At 37.4% G+C, this 27774-nt stretch overlaps 1 protein-coding gene across 3 annotated transcripts in view; it reads right to left on the bottom strand.

Moving 5' to 3' along the window:
• Positions 1-2152: 2152 nt before the first annotated feature.
• Positions 2153-27774, bottom strand: part of LOC124721614 (forkhead box protein P2) — an 83699-nt gene continuing 58077 nt past the window's right edge. For all 3 annotated transcript variants that reach the window (XM_047246671.1, XM_047246673.1, XM_047246672.1), the window contains 2 exons: positions 27122-27339; positions 2153-3390 (listed from right to left, as the gene is read on the bottom strand). In XM_047246671.1, coding sequence (XP_047102627.1) covers positions 3163-3390; positions 27122-27339 — 446 coding nt within the window. In that variant the 3' untranslated portion in view covers positions 2153-3162. The remainder of the gene's footprint in view (positions 3391-27121; positions 27340-27774) is intronic.

Here is a 27774-nt window from a genome sequence, read left to right as displayed (position 1 = left end):
TTCAAAATACTTCAATTTTTGCTATCCTCCTCACACAGATTTTAGTTTCTATCTCCGACTAACCATCACAAATGAATATAGACTTTTTCTCATTGTAATATTACTTTTAGACATCTCAGTTTTATGAAAAATTGGACAAACGTTCTCAAATGTCTGTATCTATGAAGCAAACAAAAATTTACTACTAATGCTTATCGAAGATTGTTAATCCAATCATGCAGGAATTCATTAACTACTACATTCTGCAAAAAGTTGCATCAAATTGTGTGAATTTCTTGACAAAAGTATTATCACAATATTTACATAGACTTTGTAACATAATGTTTCAGGGCAACAGATGTGCTAGAGGTGGATAGTACACGGGTATGTATGCTGAAAACATATATGCATGCTAGCAAGTATAAACCATAAAACTAGTGTTTCGATTGAATTCTCATCCAAAAAATTGCTACACTGCAATTAAAGATTATCCCTTTTGCTGCTGTGGGTGTGTATACACACCCTGCTAAACTGTTCCCCAGGTGTTGTGGATGTGTATAGGTGCAATACTTGGGTCTACCTACAGTGCTATGGATGTCTAAATGCGTCCCGAATTGCCGACCTCTCACTGTTACAGCCGAGTTACTTCCATATATATTGGTGCATAAAGAGTTTTAAGTATTTATCATACAACACATGCCTCACTGCATGGTTTCACATGCAGAAAACCTAGTTTTGATATTCTGAATCACTTGCGCGATACGACAGTTACTATGACTACATAATTCATGATGCGCAAGGACACGAATGGGTATGTCACGCACGACTGTCCTTCGGATATAAAACCCAATAAGTCAATAACGAAATGAGGTTTTGTTCTACTCTCAATTTTAAATAAATTTTAGATATCTGCATTTCATTCATTGCAATGTATGAGGTAAAATCAACCATATTTTTACACCTACAAAAACCTTTAAAATTTTGCAGGATGTTTCACCTAATCTTATGTAGCACAGTAACTATGATGGGTAATGACAAGAAATTCAGTCCTTTATGGAGTGAAGATCTCAGACTGTAAGACGTGCAAAAATCAATTTTTTTCATCAATTAGTTTTCAAAAAATTGGATGATAAATATCTCATATCGGTTGGAGTGCTGTCTCTCATCACAGGCATGAGCCTTTGGCAAGCAGTACAGGCATAACAAAAGCAGCCTCAGCACAGAATGCAAAGAGCTCATCAGCAGCAGTGAAAGGGTTAAGGGTTTTCTGCAGAATAATAATTTTATAAAAGACAGCTATCCATACAGGTGGTTTCTGAAAAATCCACACCTACCATTTTCCCACATACACTGTTCCCATTTTATGAGCCCTTTTGGAGACCATAGATCAATGTTATACTATATTACGTGTGAATTCAACCTTCTTTCTGAACTCCCCATGGGTCATTTAAACATACTGGCTAGCTACTTATGGCAGATTACACCGATATTTCCATTTGTTTACTTTTGTAGGTGTGTATCCTTAGACCCCAATTTCCTGCTATACGGTTACTTAACCCAAGTTTATACCAACAAATGAAATAGCAAAAGCTATGCATTTTGTCACTATCTTGAATCATCACATAAGTCATTAACAGCATGATGAAGCTGGAAACTTTGTTGAATACAAGGACATATTAAATTAATGATAGCTTTTAATACAGAGTGATCATCAGGAAACAGGTAATCAATCATCTTTATAATGGATGAGCTTTTAAAATACTTAATTTATGTTTTCCTGGCACTAAACTCCATGAGCCGCATTTTTCGCAACACCACTTTTATAACATTATCATAAACAAGAGAATGATTTCAAAGGCAGACTGAATTTAAATTAATATCCAGCATACAAACACTACAAACACAACTTCACTTAGCATATTAGTTGTAAAACTTTAAAAACTCATCATGTTTATTTCCCATCATCACTTTTTTAGTACCATTCAGCCAACTTGGAACCTAACAGTTGGAAATTCAAGAAAACCATAACACACACAGAATTTCTCACTAAAACCACAAAACACAGGAATCCTTTAAGTGATGTTTTGATGATATAACCACACACGTATAGGCACACTAATTATGTCTAATACTTATAATTGCAAAAAAAAAAAAAAAAAAAAAAATTCCACTGCTACTCTAAAATTCGTTTTGCTTATAGGTACATATTTTGTACTGCCACAAATAATTGTCAGATAGCTTTTGTATGATAATGAAAGAGACACTGCTTCACAACCTATCTACATATTGAAAATATGAAAGTCACCATCATAGCGCAAGATACAAGTAACTATTTATGGATACTAATCTATAAAATTTGTACATTTTTACTGGAAGGCAGAACACTGTAAAATATATTACTACAGAACATTTCCAATATTACTTACAAATACTCAAACATACTTGTGCAGCTGCAATTTCACTTCTAAGAACGTTTCTACTCAAGCATGCACCCCTATGATTTCTAGACTGGACACCACAGAGGCCTCTGAATAAAGTTGCACAACTTTACTGTAAAACTATTCAGTAGACATGTGTAAATACTGTCAGTTTCACTATTTACAAAAATCATTTGAAAGGAAAAATCTTACAACTATTCATATAAATTGTAAATTGTTCAGCCACGAGAATGTAATTTCCCTGGCCAGTAAACCTTGCTCATAGTATATGTTGCACCAAAACACATTTACATCAATATGTTTTAAAAAAGTAACATTTATGTCACATTTAAAAATAAAAAATATATGTATATAAAACTATGTACATCTGATGTACTTTTAGCACAACTTTGTCCAATAAAGATTATACTCACCTGCCATTAAAGAGGCTGTAAATTCTCTTATAACACCAGAATTATCACACAGTTGCTCAGAATTGGATTCTCAACATTATTAAATACCTTACAAAAAAGCAAATGCTGCAACATTGTAACTGAATATTTTAAGAGCACGATTTAACATACCTAAGAGAATAATAAACAAAAATATATGTTTGTAAAACACACCACATTGTATGTGCTACTGTTGTTATAAATATGTATTCAGTGCTGTACAAGTATCAAAACTTCACAATTTGTGTCAGACCTACAAGATAGTAACACTAGCATGGGAAACAGTACAGTATGACACTATGAAACTGTTCTCTTCATGGGTTTTCAAGTTTGACTAATGCAGCTGAAGCAGTCCTCAGGAATTGTGGTTCCTTCTGCCTCGAGGAGCCACTATCAGATAGCTGCCGGTAAATGTAGTTACCTTGGACAGTGCTACGACTTCGTTTTGGTGAAGGTGCAATCTCGATATTATCAGGTGCTATTGTAATTCCAATATTTAATTTGTCATCGCGTTCAAATTCTTCATACATTCCTTCGGCTACCTGTAACCAATGTCACTTGTATGAAACTAAATACAAATGATTATCTTACTTACTATGAGAAAAATTAAACTGAATAGGTTATCTAGATGGAATGAATACATCAAAGCAAAATTCTGCTTAGTAAACAACAATATTGTGAAACGGAACTGCTGGCCAATATTTCCCATCAGGAGGTGAGATGCTCAATATTATACACGGATACATATATAAGTAGAAGTGTCAACACTACCCTAGCTTTGGAACTATTAGTTATTTCCACAGGGAGTGGGGTGGGATATGTTGCGGTATGTTTAAAATGAAGGTCAGGTCACTCAGACCCCAGGGATAAGAAATCCACATGCAGTGAGGATGAAGGTAACTAATTAGTGTCCAAAGCCATGACAATGTTCCACCTTCACTTTTTTAATGTTTCTACCTGAAGTACTAGACATATGACTTCTATATGGAATGACTACATCTTCATGGACATGTAGCATGTTTTGAATAATACATGAAATATCTAGTATGAATACATTTAGAAAAACTCTTCAGAAAATATGATGAGAGATGACACATGCAGCTGTTGTACAATGGGCACTAAGATTGCTTTAAGACTTACTTTACTTATCTTTAGAAACACATGTCTTCACACCTTCCTAAAGTACATGCACTTATGCATCTGTTGATGAAAATCTTTGTGTTACACTTATTTCACGTCTTTTTCAGCACTAGTCTTATGCACAAACAGCTACTTTGGAGAGACAAATAAGATGATCGGAAATGATTTCAGGAAAAGGAAGAAATCACAGAGCTTGACAGGAAATATCAGAACCAGAAATTTAGATTTTTCTGGACAGTTAGTTAGTTTGTTATCATCATTCTTGGTGCATTCAAAAAAGACTGGACGATAAACTCCTAAGTACAAATCTGAAGTTGCAATCTTGCCTTCTTCAACAACAACAAAAACAGTAAATTGACCACTGGAAGCCACCCCTGACACTAAAGTTACTGACTTATTGACTATCCTGCCTAAAAAAAAACTGACTTTCTGATTTGGACACTGACTCACATTTATCACTATGAATGAACAAGGAGCAGGATTTTTCTTTTTTAAATCTGGCCTCCACTATCCCTGATGCCAGTCATCTCTCACTTATTTATTATTTTAACTGTAATCAACATATAAAACTATTACAATATTACATACAATAATAATGAGAAATAATAAGGGAAATCATTGCACTTTAATATAGTAATACTGACATGTTTCTATTCAGCACAAATAGATCAAAAACTAGAAAATGCTTTAAAGTGAAGCTGCACAGTACCATTTTCAGAGTAACACAAAAAGTTTACAAAAAAATGGTTCAAATGGCTCTGAGCACTATGGGACTTAACATCTATGGTCATCAGTCCCCTAGAACTTAGAACTACTTAAACCTAACTAACCTAAGGACAACACACAACACCCAGCCATCACGAGGCAGAGAAAATCCCTGACCCCGCCGGGAATCGAACCCGGGAACCCGGGCGTGGGAAGCGAGAACGCTACCGCACGACCACGAGATGCGGGCAAAAGTTTACAACTTTTAATTTCTAAATGTAATGTAGAACATCATCTAGCTTTCTTTACAAAATTAGGTCATTATGTATCACCTTGTTTTTGCTTCTTTCCTTTCCTATGTTTTTAATTTTTTTTACTCCCTCACTTTTGTAACAATCTCCAACACGGCTTGGGACTTACTTCTTTGAAGCATTTGTCTACATCATCCAATAATCCATCAACAATCGATCTTTTGTCTTATCTTCGTCTTTCATTTCCTTCAGTGCCTGCTCACCATGTTCAGTATTTACTTTTTTCTTTTTAAAACTTGTTTTTCATACTTGCTTGCTATGATTTCGCTCTTCCCTGTCTTTGTTTTTTTTTTTTTTCAGTCACTATTTTGTCATCTTCGCAGTAATGTTTGCATCCGACATGTTTGTGAATTGAAGTAGTTGACAAATGATATTTAGAAAGTGAGACTTCCCTCAAAAACATTCACCAAAACATCTCTAACAGTCAAATGAGCCTACAATGTTCTTTCTCATAGTGGCATCTTCACTCAAGACGTTCCCCAACATGGGAATCTTTTCTACAACCGCACTGCTACGCGAAAGATCAAGTGCAGCATTCATAATCTTCATAACAGTAGGGTCGGTCTCTCTCTCTGTCTCTCTCCCTCCCCAGAGGATCAGTAGCAGCTGGAGATATCAAAAGCTGGGTGTTGCACCAAAGTTTTAATGTTGCATTTTTATATGAGATGCTTGCATGGAAGAAAATTCTTTACCTTGGCACCTTATATTCTAAACACCATTAGAATTCATGGTGTACAAAGGTTACAAAATACAATTTTTAACTCCAATTTACAATCCCATAAAACGATGAGAGATATATCTATGATTAAAAATGTTTGTGGCAAAGAGCATGCTGGGAGTTATCGAATATCTAGTAAAACTATAATATTACATGATGAGCTACATTTCTTGTAGACCTAAAATACACCTGTCATTTAAAAGACTAGAAATAAGAAACAAATTATATAAGTACGCTTATTTTTACCTCACTTGTACTGAAAATTTGCCCTCCTGCTTTTCACTGATACGAACTAGTAATTTATCCACTGACTGGAGTCTGGTATCTCAATCACAAGATCGCTTTTCAATGGGAAAGCTAACATTCTTCCATGGCTTATAGATTCGCGTAACAATGATTTTATTTTTCAAAGTTGAAAAGCACCTTTCTGTTTTGATCCATATCTATGAGGAAATGTCTTCTCTGGGCTACTGCTTATTATAAACTCTGCTAGACTAACAGCCCCAGAGAGTAGTCTAAATCCTTGTGTTAGTTCATGATGTAGTTTCAGCTTATCAAAAAACACACACCTGAACACACTTCATTTAAGATATCTTCAGGAAATTAAGAAAAGTACAAAGGAAGCTTTTCTAGAAGAAACAATGATGAAGCTACAAGATGGTCGAGAAACTAAAACCATCTTTAGCCTCAGAAATTATCACATCACACACCACCTTTTCTTCTTTTTTCCACTCAGTCTTGTCCAGTTTCTTTTCCTTCATTAACCAATCAGTAGATTCATTACCACTGGTAATGTCAATTTCTTCTCAGATCTTAATAATATTTATTTTAAATGCTGAAATGGTCTTATGGGCAGAGCATGCATTTAATGTCTCTATGCTGCAGCTGACTGAAGAGCGCTTCGACTAATAGCATGACTTTACCAATGGCTTCAAATCAATAATTAAAGCTACAACTGGAAAAAAATTTTATGACCTGGAGCCTGACAAACTGTAGTTTCACTCATCGTAGAGTACCCTTCCAATACGCAATTCATACACTCAATTGTACCTTTCTTGCAGTCATGAACTGTCTTTACAGATTGAGATTGAAAATTCCACCTACTAGGAAACGATCGAAGCAGATGCTTTCTTACCACCTCATCAAGGATTGCAGTCCGCTGTGGGATGTTTGAGAAGAAGGCACATATTCGCTGAAAAAAAAAATTATGTTGCGGTTGATTGATACCACTTTGCTCATTATAAGATTAACTTGATGGGTGTAGCATCAAACATATTCTGCATGAGGATAGAATCTTTTCACAAAAGATAGTGAATCAGCAATAAGGGATGCCCCACCTATACAGATAATTTTTGGGGTGTTTCATTTATTTTTTGTTTGTATAATTCTTCTAGCAAACCTCCAGCTAGAATGCAGACACTGTATTGGGGAGTGTTTTTATTTGTGGCTGCATAACATAATGGTAGAGGCTGGATCTGAACTGCCAGTGCCAACCACAGCCAACAATTGTGCTGTAGGCACTACCAAATGATTTGTGTACTCCAATTTGCTTTGTATTGTGAATTGCTTGTTCTCTTCTTCTTTTGAAATGAGTGAAGAGACTAATTCTGGTGGGTAAAGGGATTTGAATGCGACTCTCGTCACAACAAAAGAAATCAGTGATCCCTATGACCGTTATGTCAGTTCTACTTTCATGGACGCAAAGAATGCGGTTGTAGGATGGCAACCCTTCAAGAGGGAATTATTCCCCTGCACCACTTCTCAATCCTCAGGCAGTCTAAGTTCTCATTTGTTTACAGTCGCGGTCGATTGCAACAGTATACTGTTCGCATAATAACATCAGTGTCATGTTTGGAAAGGTAGACAAACTCCAGAACCTTTCTACAGGTTTACCTCTCAATGTGTCACAGTTACAACTGCCATCTGTAATACATTTGATATATTTCTAGTTTAATCTGCTATAACAGCTAAAAATTTGAATTCCCTAGTTTGCTTGGAAATTTCTTCATGACGTAACTCCAACATAATTTGCAAAAACCATTTTGAGACGTTTTACATGTTCCTTTGAGAACAGTTGCCTTATCCTAGTGCTGTATCCAATTCAGCATTAATTTTAATCAGTCCAGTCCTCTAAAAACACATAAGGGTTTGATGACTGTTCAGTTTCATTACGACCCCTTACAGGCAATCAGGGAACCACAGAAACAAACACAATTTATTAAAATATTCATCACATACACATTACGCCAAAGTCCTTCGTTACACTCCAAGATTTTTCTTCCATATCCAACTGTACATCTACACTGACAGTTCCAAAAAGTGCCAGTCTTAAACAATTTCGCATGTGAACAGCTTAAGATTCATGCTTATTCACTTTGGTACTCAAGATTATTTATGGCTGCAACTTTGAATTTCGTCCACGAGGGTTCCCCACCAAACAACATGCATGGGATGCAAAATAATGCATTTTTAACTTTACGACCACATAACCAATCACTGCTTTTATAAATGTCCGTCTAAATGTTCTCTTAAACTGCTGATTTCTAGCATTAATATTTCGCACAATATTTAAAATGATAATGGAATTACTAGTCTCTTTCCTGCAAGCTTCTCCTCATCAGTTAGATGGAAAAAGTCTATACCTTAGAAATTATTTACATTATTCATTTTCACTCACACTTCACAACCTAGGAACTATGTGACGAGCTAGTTCTCACTGTTAAGAATGTATCGGATACAGAAACTCATAGAAAACTGCGGAATCCAGAGTCAAAACAATCACAATGAACCACCACAACATCTATGCACAAGGGTCTCATAAATAATACTCACAGATGTGGTAAACATAAACATTACATCTGGCACAGCACCAGCAATCGCAATAATCTAGTCACCTTACCAAATGTCACAATCTTAGCATTAAATCTAAGGTCTATTTTCGATTGACAAAAATATAAAAGGGCCATTCCATTCCACATTGTCTAATTTCGGAAAAATTTCCTGCATGACCATTACGGATTTTGTTAAAACTCATGGTTCCAATGAACATCACTAAAGTTTTACTTTTGCCAATTCAATACTTCTGGAGATTCAGTCATTTGTTTGACCCCATAGTGCAGTTACCAACAGTGCATCCGTGAATTTTCGGTAACTTTCAGACGTAATATGGCCAGCAATATTTTCTAAAAAGAAACAAAACTAGGCCATCTCATACACCTTTTCGCTATCTCTTATGCAAAATAATAATAATAATAATAATAATAATAATAATAATAACAACAATAATTCCTGATCAATTATAATATGGATCATTTGATGCAAAGTCAGCTGACAAAAACAGATGCTTAAAACAATGTGAAGTTTATCTTTCTCTATTTCCGAAAGTAACTGGAGTATAAACATGAAACTTTGCATGTGTGAACTTACCAATATAAGGTCTTAGAACATAAAACTTCATTCTCCAATTGCTTCCCAATAGTTTAAAAATTAAGGGCAAACTGGATGATTTTCTAAAAATGTCAGAAACAGCCATTTTTGGTCCACTTTTGCAAAAATAAATCTTCGGGAAACACTTTTAAACCATTTTCATTAGAAAGACCATGTTCTAAAACACCTAAAAACTAGATCTGATTTTGCAATGCAAGCATATAAAGCTCTAAAGAACAGCAAGATGGAAGTTATTGAAAATGGGCCCACTTATGTTCTAGAATTGTTCAGTACTCTCTGTGGAAGGTAACATCAGAAGTCCTCGTGACTAGGAAATGAGGTTGAGTGAGAAAAACTACAAATATAGGTAGTCTTTGTTTTTTTAGACATCTCTACAAAATTCATTTTGTAAAGAATAAAGTTTGATACAGAAACCAATAAAGAGAATAGTTTTCTCTATTTTTTGTGGCTCAAATAATAATCTGTGGTAGACACATTTGAGAAGTGTAATTTTGGGTTCTGTCTTATCAAAATTTCTTCCCAAACATTCTCATCAGTGACATCCTCTGGCTGGCAGTAGAGTTTTCCTCATGACATTTTACGGCAAATAAATGAAACCAGTTAAAAATTCACATATCTTCAAATAAACATAAGCTTAAGACCCTTCAAGAGACCACTTATACCTTTGGCCTCAAGACACCTACAGAAATGTATCATCAGGCTTGGGATTCAGTGTAAAGAAACCCTTATGAGGCTGGGGAACCTGTGATAAGGAAACCCACCTGAGGCTGCTGTTGCACAGCCATCAGGTGTGGCCCTTATTGCAATGGGGACACTGGTTTTCTCATTTTAAATGTGTGTTTACAGCCATGCGCCTTGCACCAAGTTGCCATGTGACTGTGCTTGCCCCACACACAAATAGAGGCACATGTGTAGGTTGCATGCCTCTTCCTCAACATGTGCATGTGAGCAAGTCCATTCACACCTGTGTGCACATTGGGCACCTCCACTTCCGTGTGATGCAAGCTACAAATGCACGGCAACTAGCCGCAGGGTGCACAATTGTAAACGCACCTTCAAAGGAACCAACAATGCTTAAGCCACCATGGACTAGAGCAACAATTTCTACATTTTTTCATCAGTACACTAATGTTGCACTTAAACCGCAAACTACGCTAACACAGAGTTACACACCACCTTAAATTGCAATTAAACTAGCAGATCAATAGCATTACAACAATTAAAAGACATACTAATAATTCTATATAACATGAATCCATTCCAAAAAAAAGCCAGGAAGACTGCTATGAATGTCACCAAAATTTACACTACTGTATTTATCCGATTATAAGATGAGGTTTAGCCCAAATTCATAATTAGGAAAATACAGGGTCATCTTATATCCCCAGATTAAACTACTGCTCCTAACTTCAACATTTTTACTTCTTTTAGTAGATTGATACAGTGGCTGTCTAACATTTACTGATGAAACTTTGACTACTGAGGGCACATGCAGATTTATTTTGAAGAACTTGGAAGGTTGGTTTGTGCACAAGACACCCAGCCCGAACAGGCTCAAGATTTCCCAATACACAGTAGCGTTCAATACAGCATCGACCTCCCTGAACAATAGTGATATTTGAACGATATGTCGCTCGTACAAAAAACACACGAGAAACTATTAACTTGTCACTACAACACTCTATTGCTCTGATTAAAATTCGAAAGTTTTGTAAGATGCAGGACTTAGCATTAAATTCTATCATCTCACAAACTCTTGCCATATTTGAACAGGTTTACAATAAAAGTTCTCGTACATGTGTGGATATTGTATACATATACTTATGCTGATTTTTAAGTAAATATAACACTGAAAGGCAAAAACGTTGTCCTTCAAAAAACATTACTTGATTGGGAATCCCACGTCAATAATGTGTGGATATTGTATACATATACTTATGCTGATTTTTAAGTAAATATAACACTGAAAGGCAAAAACGTTGTCCTTCAAAAAACATTACTTGATTGGGAATCCCACGTCAATAATTTATTTAGTTATGAAATACTGCAATGATCTACCAAGTAAGTTGAAAATGAGAAATTGGATTGCTGTTCGTGTATTATAATACAGGGTAAAAAAGCCACCCGTTGTTTAATCAGCTTTAGAACAAGACGGTGACATGTAGATAAAAGAAGAAGAAAAATTTAATATAGAATTAAGGTTTAAAAAAATGGAATAAATCATATTAAACTGACTGTAATAGTTATTGCGAGAATAAATTACAGTGGCAAGACCTGTCGTGGAGATAGTACCGACTAAATTGTGGGACGAGCAAGAGTTTCAGAATTGGACTGAATCATGATAGCGATGTTTTAATTATGTATTAGTTTGTGTTACATAAAACACGCATTGTAGAAGATAATGCCGCACGCATTTCATAGTTTCTGAAAGTTTAGCAGGCGAACAAAGACACTGCCTTGGCAGAGAACTAAGGTAAGAGGGAAAGTAAGAGGTGAGTGGGTAGCAAATTTCATTGTGCTGCCAACCAAGGAACCTATACCACGTACCATGGCCTTTTATAAATATCTACCATGTTTAAGTCAGTTTGCTTGAATCTATTTGCACCGACTTTAAAACTGGACGAATACCCAATAGTATATATTTCTGCAGGAAACTGTAAAAATCTGGATGGTGGTCAGTGGCATACTTATGTGTTTCCAGCAGCAATGTTATAGACACTCACTGTAAGATATGGCAGGAATGAAAGCGGGTGTGCCAGCTGCTAGTTCTAGACAGCCCATCAAGCAGTGGGCAGACGATGTGTTGGATGCAAGAAACATTGTAACTGTCTCATGTGAGTAATGAAATGAAATCCACAGTGTATTCGGCAAAAAACATCTGTGATCTCAAGTCACACCATAACCAGAACTTCAGAAATCACAACATATTCAGAAGAAACAGGAAAATATTTGTGACAACTAAGATACAAATTTCACAGCTGTGCTATTAGGATGATGATGATGATTAAAAATATTGATACCACAGATGACACGCTTAGTAAATTCAAAAGGTAGTGAAGATAAAAATAAATGTAAACAATTTCTTTTTTGTTTCTCCTCATACTATCAACATGTTGACAATCAATAAATGGTACAAATTTAGACTAGATAAAATGTTTATGTTATACTTTGTCAGTAAAGCAGTTTGTAATTTTGATTATATATAACACATGAAAAATAAATTTTTTTCTCAAGAAGCCTCTTCAAAAAATGGAGGGTCGGCTTGTATTTGGGTAAATACAGTATATGAGATGTGCTGTAGCTGTTACGCAAGTTTTACTACCATATTCTCCTCTGTCTTGGTAATGCACAGTTAAAATGTGAAATTTATAACCATTTTCATTCTGTATTAAAGAAGAAAACCAGATCGAAATACGTCACGATGTGTCTTGACACAAAGACCCCTTTTTTTTAAAAGTTTCCTTGTCATCAATATTTTTGATACTGTCTTCCCCAGAGAGTACTAAACAACTTTAGAACATAATAAAAGTTGTCTGATTTGATTTGAGTAACAGCGGAATACGGGTTCACTTTCAGTGCACCTTCACCTTGTCATCATATTTTAGGGCCTTATACGCTCGCACTGCAAAACCAAATCTACTTTTTAGGTAGTTTAGAACATAGTACTTCTAATGTAAATGGTTTCGAAGAGTTAGAAGCAAATTTTTTTTGGAAACAGTGGGCCAAAAATGGACACTTTTGGCATTTTTTTGAAAAACTGCCAATGATGCCCTGAACTTGTGCACTATTGGAAAACAGTAGGAGAATGAAATTTTATTTTACAAGACGTTGTATTGGTATGTTTATACGTGCAAAGTTTCAGGTTTACTCCGAGACTGCTTCCGGAGATATAAAAAGTTATTCACATTTTTTTGAGTATCTTTTTTTTTGTCAACTTTGCTTCAAATGATTCATATTAAAATTGTTCAGGAAATCTTTATTATTTTGCTTAAAAGAGTGCAAAAAGGTGTATGAAATGGCCTGGCTTTGCTTCTTTCAAGAAAATATTGCCTGACATATTACGTCTTCACGAATGCACTGTTCGATAGCTGCGCTATGGGGTCAAATAAATGACTATATCTCCTGAAGTACTGAATTTCCAAGAGTAAAACTTTAGTGATGCTTGTTGCAAACATTTGCAAATTTTCACACAAAATGTCACTAAAATCCGGGATAGTCATCTGGGAATGAACCAAAATGCAGTATGCAGGTGACAAAACATTTCCTCCTAATTTCACACTCCAAACAAATTTGTGATTAATACAAAATTATTACGACTGCTGCTGAACTATCAACATTGGTAATACTGTGGAATACTGTGGATGGTAGAATGGTCTGGCCTAGTGGCTTGGGTAACAAATTAATGTTGCAGGAGGAGAGAAAGCTGGGACAAGTGTCTTCCGTAAAGTAGTGCTACACTATGTGATCGAAAGTATCCGGACACCCCCAAAACCATACGTTTTTCACATTAGGTGCACTGTGCTGCCACCTACTGCCAGGTACTCCATATCAGCGACCTCAGTAGTCATTAGACACGTGAGAGAGCAGAATGGGGCACTCCATGAAACTCACGGACTTCAAACATGGTCAGCTGATTGGGTGTCAGTTGTCTCATCCATCAAAGTTGGAAGACAGTCCAAGTTTGAGTAGCTTTCCAACTTTTAAAGCAACTTGCACTTTTCTTGGAAATAAATGCAGGTCTTCATAAAGTGTCAAGGGTACAGTACCATCACATGACGGCATAACTGACAATAAACAACAGAATGTCACAATGGTAAACAGTTTCAGTATTCAAGGCAGATTTACGTCACTACTAGTGTTGTATGTGTCACGTGCAACCAGCTTGGTGTATACGTGGACGAGGAAAAAAAAATTCCCGGATTTCCCAGTTAAAAATGCACTTTCTCCTGGATGAAAATACACTTTCTCCTGGATGAAAATACACTTTCTCCCGGATGAAAACACACTTTTTTCCATGTTAAGTAACAGTATACCTTTCCTCAGAACTGTAAAACTTATCAATCCTTTCAATGGTTGTGGTTTTATATGCCGGCGTAGAATTTCCCAGCACTTTAGAAAATGAAACTCAGGGGAAAAAACACGTTTTGGAAAGATGTCTGATGTGCAGCAACATGAACACTGCATATTTTCGTATTACGAAACTATAAATACGAATTCCACCAAACACCGCATGTTACTTTCCGAAGGATTGAAATCGAGATTGCGATGCACTTTTGTAAGCCAGTCGTGTCAAGCCATCTCGCCAGCCGATGGCAGCGGATATTCAGAGTATAGGACATGTGATGCAGTCAGCCAATAGTGACATCACTGTTAAGCAGCGCGAACACACAAATAGGAATAGGTAATGGTTTAAATTAATATACATAGTGTTGCTATAAGAAAAGAAAAGCTTTCATGTATAGTGTTGGATTAATAAGCTGCAAGAGAAGCAAAGCTTTCACACATAATGTTGATCTTTTTTGCAGGTGTTACACTTTAAGATACATCACACAAATGTTCCAGTAAAATTTTTAACGACATAAATGTCTGATCTGGGCGCGAAAATATTCTAAATGGTCATCCTCAAAGCTTTGATTTTTGAATGAGAGACAAACGCTCTGTGATTTAACAAATTCATCGGACATTCGCGCACAGAGTTCATCTTCTGTAAAAGGAAATTTACTTTACTTGAAAATAACGCTTTTCAAACATCCATTCGGAATATTTTCCCGCGACCTGTTAGATTTGTTTCAGCAGTTGTACCAGATGACAGGCGTCGCCGCGCTTGCGCAGCTACGATGACGCAGGAAGCCCGTACGTTCGTACGTGTAAAACATTAAAAGATCTTACATTAGTTCATAAAAGAAACAAGACATACTCCAAGAGCACGGGAATTTTGTGAACTATGCTAAAATGCATAATTCGGCTTAAAGTGCACATTCTTAGGTCCAGATTCAAATGAAAATTTCCTTGAAATACCAGTACCGTATTATCTCATGTTTGGTTCTTTATTATAGCATAATACCATATGTGCTAGAAGATGAAAACGTGAACTTGAAATGCAGCAAACAGTTGAAAGTAGCCAAGAGTGTGGAATTAAACACTTCGTTCGAAATAAATTGGCCTCAGCAGAAAAGATTAATAACAGTCGTTTTCTTTAACAAACCGACAAAAGAACTTCATTGTTCTGCAAGGCGATTAACGTTTGACTGTCAGACAGGTGGAAACAAAATTTGAAACTAATAACATATTTTAGCCTTCAGTAACTTTTTGAATGAATTTTAAATCACTTGATAGCTGCCGGCCGCAGAAATCCGTTTTGTTTTCATTTGATATGAGAGCAATAAATGAAGACGAAACAACAAAATCACTTAAACATGGGTCACATGGAGACTACCATCTCCCCACAACAACTCAGACTGCTCTGTGCATTAGGTCGAGATCTACGATATTTCCGAACTGGGACAATATTAGATAGTGGCGCTCACCCTCCCTCGAGCGCCAAAAATTTTAAAAATCGACTTTTCAAAAAGCTTCATTTTGTAGTGCACATCTTTCTGAAGAGTCTGCTACATAAATCATATATGTTTCACGGAATGTAAGACACGTTATTTGGTCGTAAGTGTGCCGAAGTGCAGTACCACGCCTCTTCACACAGCATTTTTCCATTGCACGTCTCTGTATTTCGCTCTGTGAAATTCAGACGTGTAATACTTTGTAATGGGTGCCATCAAACTATATTCAGGCCAGTGGAAATTTAAAATGTCCTGTGGTGCCTCTCCTGCCCCAGTCGGCCAGTTTGACATCCTGCCCCTCTTAAAATAAACTCAAAATTAATAGCGGATGGGATTATTTGTAACAGGAAGAACAAGGATTCTTTAGAAAATTTGCACTCTTTATTGCCTATTAGCTAATAACTTGCTGTTTTGTGTGACATAAAATTAAATACAGGATACATAAAACCAGTAAAGATAGGAGACAAGCTAGACAGTACACATTTCTACAATCGTGAAGTTCTAGCATTTTTTTCTCTCTAATCTTGCTACAACTTTACATGGAGTGCTCTCCTTTCTAGGAAAGGATCTATTACCTCATCAAAGTTCGTCAACGTTTTGCTACATGAAAAAACGAAATGTCGTTGTCTAATACTAGAAAAGCTGTTAATACAAATAGTACCAAAGACTGGTGTGGCTTCTCGATTTGATTACGTGTATTTTGTCACTGTCTGCTACATAAAACGAAATAGGCCTGTCTAATATTCCAGCAATTGTTACACACACCAAATAAACAAGACTGCTTTGGCACAAATGGTCATTTTTATAACATGACAGAATATAATTCACGAAGTACCAATATCAAATGCATATTGGCCTACTACAAGCAAAAAGTTTTACGTTATGATATAGTTTCACATTTCATTCATACTCTCTAGCTTCTGAAGCACGAGATCTAAAAGTAGTAGTACGAAATTTTTATATAAATTTGGAATCGTCATATTCTTCCGCAATTTGTGGGTGTCCCCGTTTCTTCTCCTTCCTGGTTCTAACAAACAATCTTGTCATCATTAATTCTGTAACTATTCCTGCCAGTGTCAAAATTTATTCTCTGGTTAACTTCACAAAACCTGCCACAATCACCGGTTTAGTTATCCCGCATTTATTCTCCAGTTAGATGTTATTACATGTTCGTACAACGCGTTTTCCTCGCTACCTCCAGAATAGAACTTTAGCGGTTGCTGGCCGGAGACTGTATAACTGGCCCTTAGCAGTGTAACGGTCTGGCCAAAAATTTTCTATCAAAATTTCATTTTCTTGGATCACTGAGAAGACAATACATAACCTTTTATTCCTGTTAGTCGTTTATTTCCACTCTGGTAGTATGAAACTATGGAATTCGCTAGTAATTATAACAACGCTGATCATTTGCAAACCCAGTCAACACATAGACAGCCATTATCATTTACCCTTACGTGTGTACGAAATTGCACTGCAATGTCAAAGTAGTCGACAGCGTGTATTGCACGTAGACCTGTCCCCTTTTGTTTGCAGGAAAGTTTATTTCTAGATGTAACGGGGATTCCCCTGGCAGAGACATCACGTACACTATGCACGCATTCAAAAATCAACTTATGATTCATTCCTAAATCAATACAGAATTTGATCAAAAATGTTCAAAAACTAACAGGGATGCGTTCAAAATCGTATGAGAAATCGATAGACCAACATGTCCTGGATGCTAGGCGCTTTGTGAAACAAGGTCCTTTTACTCAGTAATATGAATTTGCCCCCCCCCCCCTGTCCCTCCTGAAACTGCACCCAGGGGAGATACCCCAGTTTTCCCCCGGCCCTGTTGGGCATACGTGAATCTGGCAGCTTAGGCGCACCTGTAAAATTTTCCAGATAGCATCTGGCTGCTTGCTGCTATTGCTTATACAGCTAACTGCCACACTTCTGTAACCAAAAGCGGGAGAAGGTACTACTCATACGCGACTCAACTGCATATGCGCATAAGCTCGCTTGCAACCGCTCGAAAGAATCTAACGTAAACAGTTATGACGTCATGTTCATCGGAGGCAATCTGTTGTTATGAAACACTGCATAGTATTCCTAAGGCCTTTGATACATTTTGCTGTTGGCAGACGCTTGTATGAACACTGTGTTTTGTTCTTGTATATGGTGCATAACCTTTGCAACTTAAGTTTTACTTTCGTTCATGTTTTATTGCTGCAGAATTATCCTGCAGTAGCGACATACAGTAATATTCTTTGTTAGAGTATTCGTTCTTATCAGTCAAAGTTACAAAAATTTAACTGAAAACTAAAACAATGAAAAATTCCCGGAATTCTAGAAAATTCCCGGGTTTTTCCCGGTTTTCTCCCGGATGAAAAAATTCCAGGGTTTTTCCCGGATGTCCCGGGTCGTATACACCCTGAATCACCCTCACCAGGGCGTATATGCGGACAAGGAAAAAAAATTCCCGGATTTCCTGGTTAAAAATACACTTTCTCCCGGGTGAAAACATACTTTTTCCCTGTTATTTGACAGTACATTTTCTCTTGGAACTGTATAACTTATCAATACTTTGAATGGTTATGGTTTTATACATCGGCGTAGACTTTCCCGGCACTTTAGAAAACAAAACTCAGGGAAAAAGACATGTTTTGGAAAGATCTTTGATGTACAGCAACATGTATGCTGCATATTTTCGTATTACGAAAGTATAAATTTGAATTCCACCAAACACCGCATGTTACTTTCCAAAGCATTGAAATCGAGATTGCGATGGACTTTTGTAATCCACTCATAGCTCATGTCACGTGATCTTGCCAGCCGATGACAGAGGACATTCAGAGCTTAGGACACGTGATGTAGTCAGCCAATAGCAACATCAGTGTTAAGTAGCACGAACACACAAACAGGAAAAGTTAATGGTTTAAATTAGTATACATAGAGCTGTTACAAGAAAAGCAAAGCTTTCACATATAATATTTGTCTCAAAGGTTAATACGCTGCAAGAGAAGCTAAACTTTCACATATAATGTTGGTCTTTTATGCGCGTATTACACTTTAAGATATATCACATAAATGCGCCAGTAAAATTTCAATAACGACATAAATGTCAGATCTTCTGGATTCGAAATTCATCTAAGTGGCTCGTCATCAAGGAGTTGATTTTTAAGTAAGAGTTGAACATTCTCTGATTTAAGAACTTCATCGTACATTCTTGCTCATAGTTCAACTTGCGTAAAAGGAAATTTACTTTGAATACAGCGCTTCTCAAAGCATTTCACAACATTTTCCTGCAAACTGTTAGAAATAGGTTCGTTTCAGCAGTTGCAAGAGAGTGCCAGATAACAGGCGCCGCCATGCTTGCGCAGCTACGCTGACGTAGGAGGCCCGTATGTTCATACGTGTTGAACATTATAAGATCTTACATTATGCCATAAAAGAAATAAGACATCAGAGGATACTCCAAGAGCATCGGAATTTCGTGACCCATACTAAAATGTGCACATTTAAAGTGCACATTTGTATGTCCAGATTTCCAGTGCAGTAGGCCTCGACCTGATATTAAGCTTTTCAATGTTGTTTTTGGGATGTAAATTTTCTTGGAGTACCAGTACTGTGTTATCTCATGTTTGGTTCTTTATTATGACATAATGCCATACGTGCTATAAGATGAAAATGTGCACTGGAAATGCTGCAAACAGTTGAAACTAGCCAATAGTGTGGAATTAAACACTTTGTTTCAAATATATTGACTGCCTCAGTGGAAAAGATTAATAAAAGAAAATTTCTTTCAAACCGACAGAAATAACTTCACTGTTCTGCAAAGGAATTAATGCTTGACTGTCAGAAAGATTGAAATAAAACAAAATCTGAAACTAATAACATATTTTAGCCTTCCGTAATTATGTGAATGTATTTTAATTCACTTGATAGCTCACAGGCACTGAAAACCATTTTGTTTTCCATTTGACGTGAGAGATGTAAACGAAGAGGTAACAGCGAAACCATTAACTATATAAACACAGGTGGAGACTACCCACTTCCACACTATTACTCAGACTGCTCTGCGTATCAGCCCCGGATCTACGATATTTCCAAACCGGGGCAATACTAGATAGTGGCGCCACATCTTTCTGAAAAGTCTGATGCATAAAACATATGTATTCGAGGAAGTGTAAGAGATGTTATTTGGTCTTCAGTGTGCCAAAGTGCAGTGCCACGCCTCTTCACACAGCATTGCTCTATCGCACGTAACTGTATTTCGCTCTGTGGAATTGAAGCGTGTATATTTTGTAATGGATGCCATCGAACTATATTCAGGACAGTGGACATTAAAATGTCCTGCGGTGCCTCACCTGCTTCCAGTCAGCCGGTTTGACATCCTGCCCTCCTTTTCTTCAGAAAATTTGCATTTTTTATTCCGTATTAGGTAACAACTTGCTGCTTTATGTTACATAAAATTAAATATAGGATACACAAAACCAGTTAAGACAAGCAACACAGCACACATTTCTTCAATCCTTAGCTCCTAGATTTTTTTTCTCTAATCTTGCTACAGCTTTACATAGAGTGCTTTCCCTTCTGCAAAAGAATCTATTACTTCATGAAAGTTCGTTAAACGTTTTGCTATATGAAAAATCAAATACTGAATCTAATACTGAAAACCTGGTAATACAAATAGGACTCAAGATTGGTGTGGTTTCTCGATCTGATTACATCTCTTTTTGTCACTGTCTGCTAGATAAAACAAAATAGGCTTTTCTAATACTGCAACTATTCTAACAAACACCAAATAAACGAGACTGTTTTGGCACAAATGGTCATTTTTATAACACGACAGAATATAATTCACAAAGTACCAATACCAAATGCCTATTAGACCTACTACAAGCAAAATGCTTGATGTTAGGAAATAGTTTCACATTTCACTTCATTCATATGCTCCAGTTTCTCAAGCATGAGATCGAAAAGTAGTAGTACGAAATTTTTATACAAATTTGGAATTATCATATTCTTCCATAATTTGTGTGATGTTCCCATTTCTTCTCCTTCCTCATTCTAACAAACAGTCTTGTCATCACTAATTCTGTAACTATTCCTGCCAATGCTTATTCACTGATTAACTTCACTAACTCTGCCAGAATCATTGGTTTAGTTATCACACGATTTTTCTCCAGTTAGGTGTTATTACATGTTCTTCAACGCGTTTTCCGTGCAATTAATCTCCAGTTAGGCATGGTTACATGTTCGTTCAAAGCGTTTTCCACGCTACTTCAGAATAGAACTTAAAGTGGCTGCTAGCCGGGGACTGTACAATTGGCCCTTACTAGTCAGAGATCTGGCCAAAAATTTTCTGTCAAAATTTCATTTTCTTGGATACATCAAGAAGATAATATGTAATCTTTCTTACCTGTTATTCCTGTTAGTCGTTTATTTCCACTCTGGTAGTCTGAATCTATGGATTTCGGTAGTAATTACAATAACGCCCATTCGCAAAACATATCAACCACATAATGAGACAGAGCTTGGCATTCATCAGTTCGGCTTTACTCCGCTCAGCTCGTATAGCCCCTCTTGTCTGCAGGATAGTTTGTTTCTAGATGCGATGAGGATTTCCCTGACAGAGACATCACGTACACTATGCACACATTCATAAAGCAACTTATGATTCATTCAGAAATCAACTTAGAATGTGTTCAAAAATCGAGAGGGATGTGCTTCAAAGTCATATGAATAACCTATAGACCAATGTGTGGTGGATGCTAGGCACTTTGCGAAACAAAGTTTTTCCCCTCCCAGATCCAGGCCTGCTGCATATGCATGAATCTGACAGCTTGGGCGCGGCGGTTAAATTTTTCCCAGTAGCATCTACCTGCTTGCTGCGACTGCTTACACAGCCAACATCCACATTTCTGTAACCAGAAGCAGGAGGTGGTACTAGTCAACTGTGCATGCGTATGATCCTGCTCATAACTGTTGAAATGAATCTAATGTATACAGTTGTGACGTCATGCTCATCAGAGGCAATTTGTTGTTACGAAGCATTGCATAGTCTTCCTAGAGCCTTGACACATTTTGCTGTTGGCAGATGCTTGCATGAGCACTGTGCGTCGTTGTATATGGCGCATTTTCTTCGCAATTTAAGTTTTGTTTTTTCTCTCGTTGATGTTTTATTGCAGCAATACTATTCTGCAGTAGTGGGATACAGTAATATCCTTTGTTAGAGTATCAGTTCTTACCAGTCAAAATTACAAAAATTTAACTGAAAACAAATACAATGAAAAATTCCCAGAATTCTAAAAACTTCCCGGGTTTTTCCTGGTTTTCTCCTCCACGAAAAAATTCCCGGACTTTTTCCGGATCTCCCAGGTTGTATACACCATGCTCACACATTGCACATGTGCTACGAATTCAAACAAGCCACATGTAGCAAATAAAAAGCTGCTGGGATGCACAACAACTTGTGCTACAACCGTCTTCAGCAATCAGAGGGCTTCTAACTGCAGATCAGTTACCTGCCATACTGGTGGGAAATGATATCACACATTGCTACATGCATAATACCAATGCACACAAGAAAGGACAAGGAAAGATTGTCCAAGTAATATGCAACATGAACACAATGGCAAATGTCAGTCAAGTACATCGAATTATTGGGACAGCAAGACTACAGTTGCAAGATGACAATAGAAAATGGCAGACTTGTGCTGTATTAGATTCTGGGTCGCAATCATGCTTCATATCAGAAACACGTAAAATGCCTCAGACTTCACAGGTGACACAGCAGAGTACCAACTCAGGAAATAGGTGCAACCTGCTGAGAAACAAAACACCATGTCTTGGCACTGGTGGGCTCTTGCGTAAGTAACTTCGTGTTGTCTGTCGACTGTCCAGTTTTGCCAAAGGTAAATGACACCCTGCTGGAACAACTCATTAAACCGCGTACATGGAACTTGTCATATGTTCAACTTGCTGATAGAGAGTTTTGGTCACCTGGCAAGATCGATATTTTGCTATGAGCAGAATTTTCTCCATACATTAGGAAGGCAAGGACTATCTCCACAGGAATTGATCATCCCGTGCTTCAAGAAACAGAACTAGGTTGGGTCATTTCAGGCCAGTATCAAAAGGCAGAGTTTACCAGTTTTTCATGGTGGCCAGTTGTATTGTGCTTTGTAAAAAAAAGACACTGACGTTCAAACAAGTTCTGTTCTGGGCGATAGAAGAATTACATCAACGTATAACGATGAAAGAGAAGGAATGGTATGAGACACACTTTGTGCAAGACACAAAGAAAAATTCCACAGGGAGATTCATTGTCCATGGACAGTGAAGTCAATCAGGCAGTTCTTTCCACATTGCAGCGAACACTTCTCTCAGGTTACGCAGAGACAAGTGGGAGAAATGAAGATTAAGGGAAGCTACACTAAGTTTATGAGGCAATATGAAAACATTATGGGGTACTGTGTGTCAGGTAGAGAGGAAATCAAAACAGCCACAGCGTGGAACCAAATATCTACAATGCAGAACCCAGCTCATCCAGTGTCACGGAAGAGTATCTCCTGCAAACATGCAAAAAAACAGCCTGTAGTGGGATGGACCTGGTTGTCTTAAAGAATGATCTGCAATAGACACCTCTAACCTTCATACATTTCAGTAGATGTCAGAAGGAGCTACAGTCCTCTGTCACAACAGCAGAGCAATCCCAGACGGTATCATCTCGATTCTCGAAGTTGTCATGATTGCAGCGGATAACAATAACTGCAAAGGACAAAACAGTAACTGCTGAATTGTCTTGCAATGAATTGCAGAACACTTTGTTACACTGTATCAGAATACCACAAGAAGCCACATATGCAACGGAAATCCACCAGTTGGAGGCCAATAAGCTGGTAGATAATAACAGTAAGCTCAAATCACTGCATCTTATCTTCAATGACATGAGATATACTGCCTCTTCACCATCATTTCACAAGACTAATAGTGGAAGGTGATCATCATCATCTTTCTCAAGCTGGGTGTCACCTGTTGCTTACATCTCTCAGGAAGCTATACTGGGTACCTAACAGATCAAAAGCAATCCGGCATGTTCTGCAACAGTGCTTGACTTGTCAGCCTTTAAAAATATAAAAACTGTGAGGCCTTCCTTCAATTGTGGCGGTGAATACACAGGACAGATCATGTGAAAACTGACTCATGGCGATTTAAATTAAAGGAAAAGTGCTATGTTGCTCTATTTGTGCACCTGGCAAAACGAGCAGAGCATTTGGAGCCAGTTAGCAACATGACTACTGGAACATTCCTGTCAGCCATTAGAAGATTTGTATCACGACAAGGTAGGTGCCAAAAATCGTACAGTGACAATGGGTCAAACTTTGTTGGGGCTAGTTGGAGATTCCACCAGTTACAGGCTGCTGTGAGCAGTCATTATCAGCACACACATAGGTGAAAAATTTTATGCACAAAGAAGGCATCAACTGGTGCTTCATTCTTCCTACAACACCACACTGGCAGAATATGGGAAGCAGGACTAAAGTCCTTCAAGAACCACACGCTGTGAACAATGAGAATTATATACTCAACATTCGAAGAGTTGACAATGATGGGTTGCCCCAACATTTGAAGAGTTGACAATGATGGCTTGCCAAATTGGGTTTGCTTGAACTCTTGTCCTCTAATGCCACTACCTTGCTATCCTACTGATCCCTAAGTTCTAACCCCATGTCACTTCCTGATTAGAACCACAATCAAAGCACCCCTCAAGCCAGATCTAGTCATACACCCTATGGACAGAATACCTGGTTGAAAAAGTAATGATTGTGTATTTCTTGTGTTCTTTCCCATGATTTACAAGGACTTAGGTTATTTGTATTATGTTGAGAAGAAATTAATATTTCTTTGGCGGCTGTTATATTTGGTTGCTACATTCGACTGAGCCACCAGAGATAATGCTGCACTCTCTGGAGATATTTCACCTGATGGACAATGGTCAATAGGAAACAGAATGGTACACTCACTGCAGCGACGGTGACGACAGTGGGTGAATGGATTCTTGATTGGTCTGCTGTCCTTAGATCATGGACGTGCGCCACGTGAAACGGCAAATATGTGTAGGTTGACTTGTAAATATTAATCTAATCGCAAATAATACGTGATTATCTCAGCTGTCATCATTCCTTACAATCCAACTGGATTTGAACCATTATACAGTATTCCAAAATCCATAGTCCTCTGGTACATTTATGCTTTACAATTTTGTATGCAGATGCTAACAAATGTGTTTGGTATTCAAAAACATTACATATTTTCAACCCAACGATTCAAATACAGAATGTTATAAATCATCACCAATCTGGTGCCAAGAGTGCACTGGTGGAAATCCTTTTTGATCATTGGCTACACTTGTAAACCAGTATGCTGTGGCCATTTGTCCCAACTAAAAAGTTCCTTCAAGTGCATTTCAAAAACATCTGAATTTATTAAACCAAAGGTCAACTGTTGCTTTGAAAGGTGTAACTTGCCAAAAACACATTGCAAATGCTACATACAATTATTTGCATTCAGTCCTACCACAAAATCTTAAAAAAAAAAAACATAAAAGTGATCCCATTTTGACTCAACTGCCACCTATGTTGCACACATGTAAAGAAACAAATGAAGGACTCCAGCAAGTCAAGTGAGCAGAATCTTGCGCCACTTGCCAATAACAGGTGCCACTATCTTACTGAGAAAATAAAATCAACAGGAACTTTCCAACTATGAAAGCCCCAAAGCCCCCCCCCCCCCCAAAAACACAGGTTCATGGTTGTTGTACCAAATCATTCTTGAAGAATTTTTGATTAGACAGCATGCAACCAGTTCCACAGAAAAGGCCAAAAAATTAAATCAGAAGATTTTGCAAGAAAGATTTGGTAGTGATGCCTAAGAACTATAATCACAGAAAAAATTGTGTGTAAATCTATGCTGTCATAAACAAATAATAAAATTACACTTTCAGGCATTAAAATCATGCACAACAGCAAACCTAAAATCGGTATGAAGTTTACTACACTTTTGAATGTGCAAATGATTAGCATTTCACCACAACCACACAAAGTAGGTAGGAGTACAGCAGGTTCTTCAGATATCGAATTTAAATGGCGACTGTGTGTGAGAAGATCATGTTACATCTTATGTAAGATGCAGACATGTCTACGAGAATGTGTGTGAATTCAACAGCAGCAGGGACGCGGCCTATAAATATTATTGTTTCGCAATATCGCTACTCGTGTTGGTGGGATCCTGGAACCGTCACACAAATACAGAATCGGTGGGTTCAGGAGAGCCATATTCGAGCCACACAGGATCTCAGCCGTACCACCTGGTTAGCATCTGAGAGGGAAGAAGTTTACTACACTTTTGAATGTGCAAATGATTAGCATTTCACCACAACCACACAAAGTAGGTAGGAGTACAGCAGGTTCTTCATTCAGATATGGAATTTAAATGGCGACTGTGTGTGAGAAGATCATGTTACATCTTATGTAAGATGCAGAAATGTCTACCAGAATGTGTGTAAATTCAACAGCAGCAGGGCCACGCAAGATCAAACAGGCACGTCATGTACCTCAATCAGGAAATGTGTTCGTCTGCAGCAAAGCAGGCACACACTGGGAAGAAGCAACAAATCTGGAGCAGCACGAGCTGTTGGCACAAACTGTTGCTACAGCTCCCTTTAATGCAGTGGTAGTGAAAGGTACACTGTCAATGGCGCACCTGATAACACTGGACACAGGAGTGGCACCATTGGGTAAACAACACATTTGCCTCCAGTTCACATAGCTTGTAACCCACACAGCAGCCATTACATTTCTGGCATTTTAAGGACGGTGGTCACACCATGTCTTCTGACATTTCATTTTGAAAAGATAATGCGAGACCACATATTACCTGTGCTATCCTGATCTCAAAAGAAGATGTTCAACTGCTGTCTCAGCCAGCATGTTCTCCAGATATCCCACCCACTGAAAACATCCGGTCATGTGTTGCCATTACTGAGACACCACCACTTGCCAGCCACTACGACTAATGAACTCTAGTACAGAGGTGAAACACCACAGAATGGTGTACCCGTATCTGTCATCCAATCTCAGTTTGACTCAGTGCCCATTGGGATTGGAGCTGTTTTTCTGCATGAGGTGGCAACTATGTGTACTAAATTTCGCTCCCTGTATACCCCCAAATCACCAACAAATTTAACCGTATATTCCTCGTAATATGCCCTGTAGGCACAATAGGTAAAATTTCCTTATTTGCTATCTTTCCTATGGTTGCAATTTTAATAGCCAGCAGTGTACATGAAATAAACATAATAATGAATAAAGAGGCAACTAAGGACTTAAAACTGAATAAATAAACTACCCACCTCAATATCAAAGTCTAGACTTGATTCATCGAATGAATCACCAGGCACAACCATACTGTTAATATCGAGCTCTGGTAACACACTGGGTGACACCGGAGTGTTAGGCCCATTACTTTCAACTTCATCATCACTTTCTTCGCTACCACCCAACATGCCAGTAGTTGAAAAATTGGTGAATTCTTGCTTCATTTCGCCTCTCTCAAGAAGTTCAAGGTTTTCTGTCGAACGATCAAAGAAATTTAAAAATTACAAGAGAAAAGAGACATGTAAAACAAATTGTATAACCTTTTTATTTAAGTTTGGCTCACACCCAGCACTAGATTCACTTTCACCTTGGCGCAAAGTTAACGCTTTATTTTCCTGCTAACAGAATTTTATTAACGTGCGATTCAAAATTACTATTCCCATGTTATTTACATTCTTAATAAGTTGCATAAAAAATAACGTTTTTATGAGACACAATATTTTAAAACAAGAAGCATGTCACCTAGGGTTTACAAGTTTTACCTATGACTTGAAAAATTCAAATAAAACTTTATGGATACAGTGGCAAGCTCCAAATTCCTACTAGTGATTATTTAGCACATATACAGATCTTATTTAAACTAATTGCAAACACTTTTTTATAACTAATGAAATGCTTATTGCTGATA

Source organism: Schistocerca piceifrons, chromosome X (genome assembly GCF_021461385.2).
Source record: "Schistocerca piceifrons isolate TAMUIC-IGC-003096 chromosome X, iqSchPice1.1, whole genome shotgun sequence".
Taxonomy (NCBI): Eukaryota; Metazoa; Arthropoda; class Insecta; order Orthoptera; family Acrididae; genus Schistocerca; species Schistocerca piceifrons.
The sequence above is the reverse complement of the archived record's forward strand: the minus strand, read 5'-3'. Positions and strand labels throughout refer to the sequence as shown.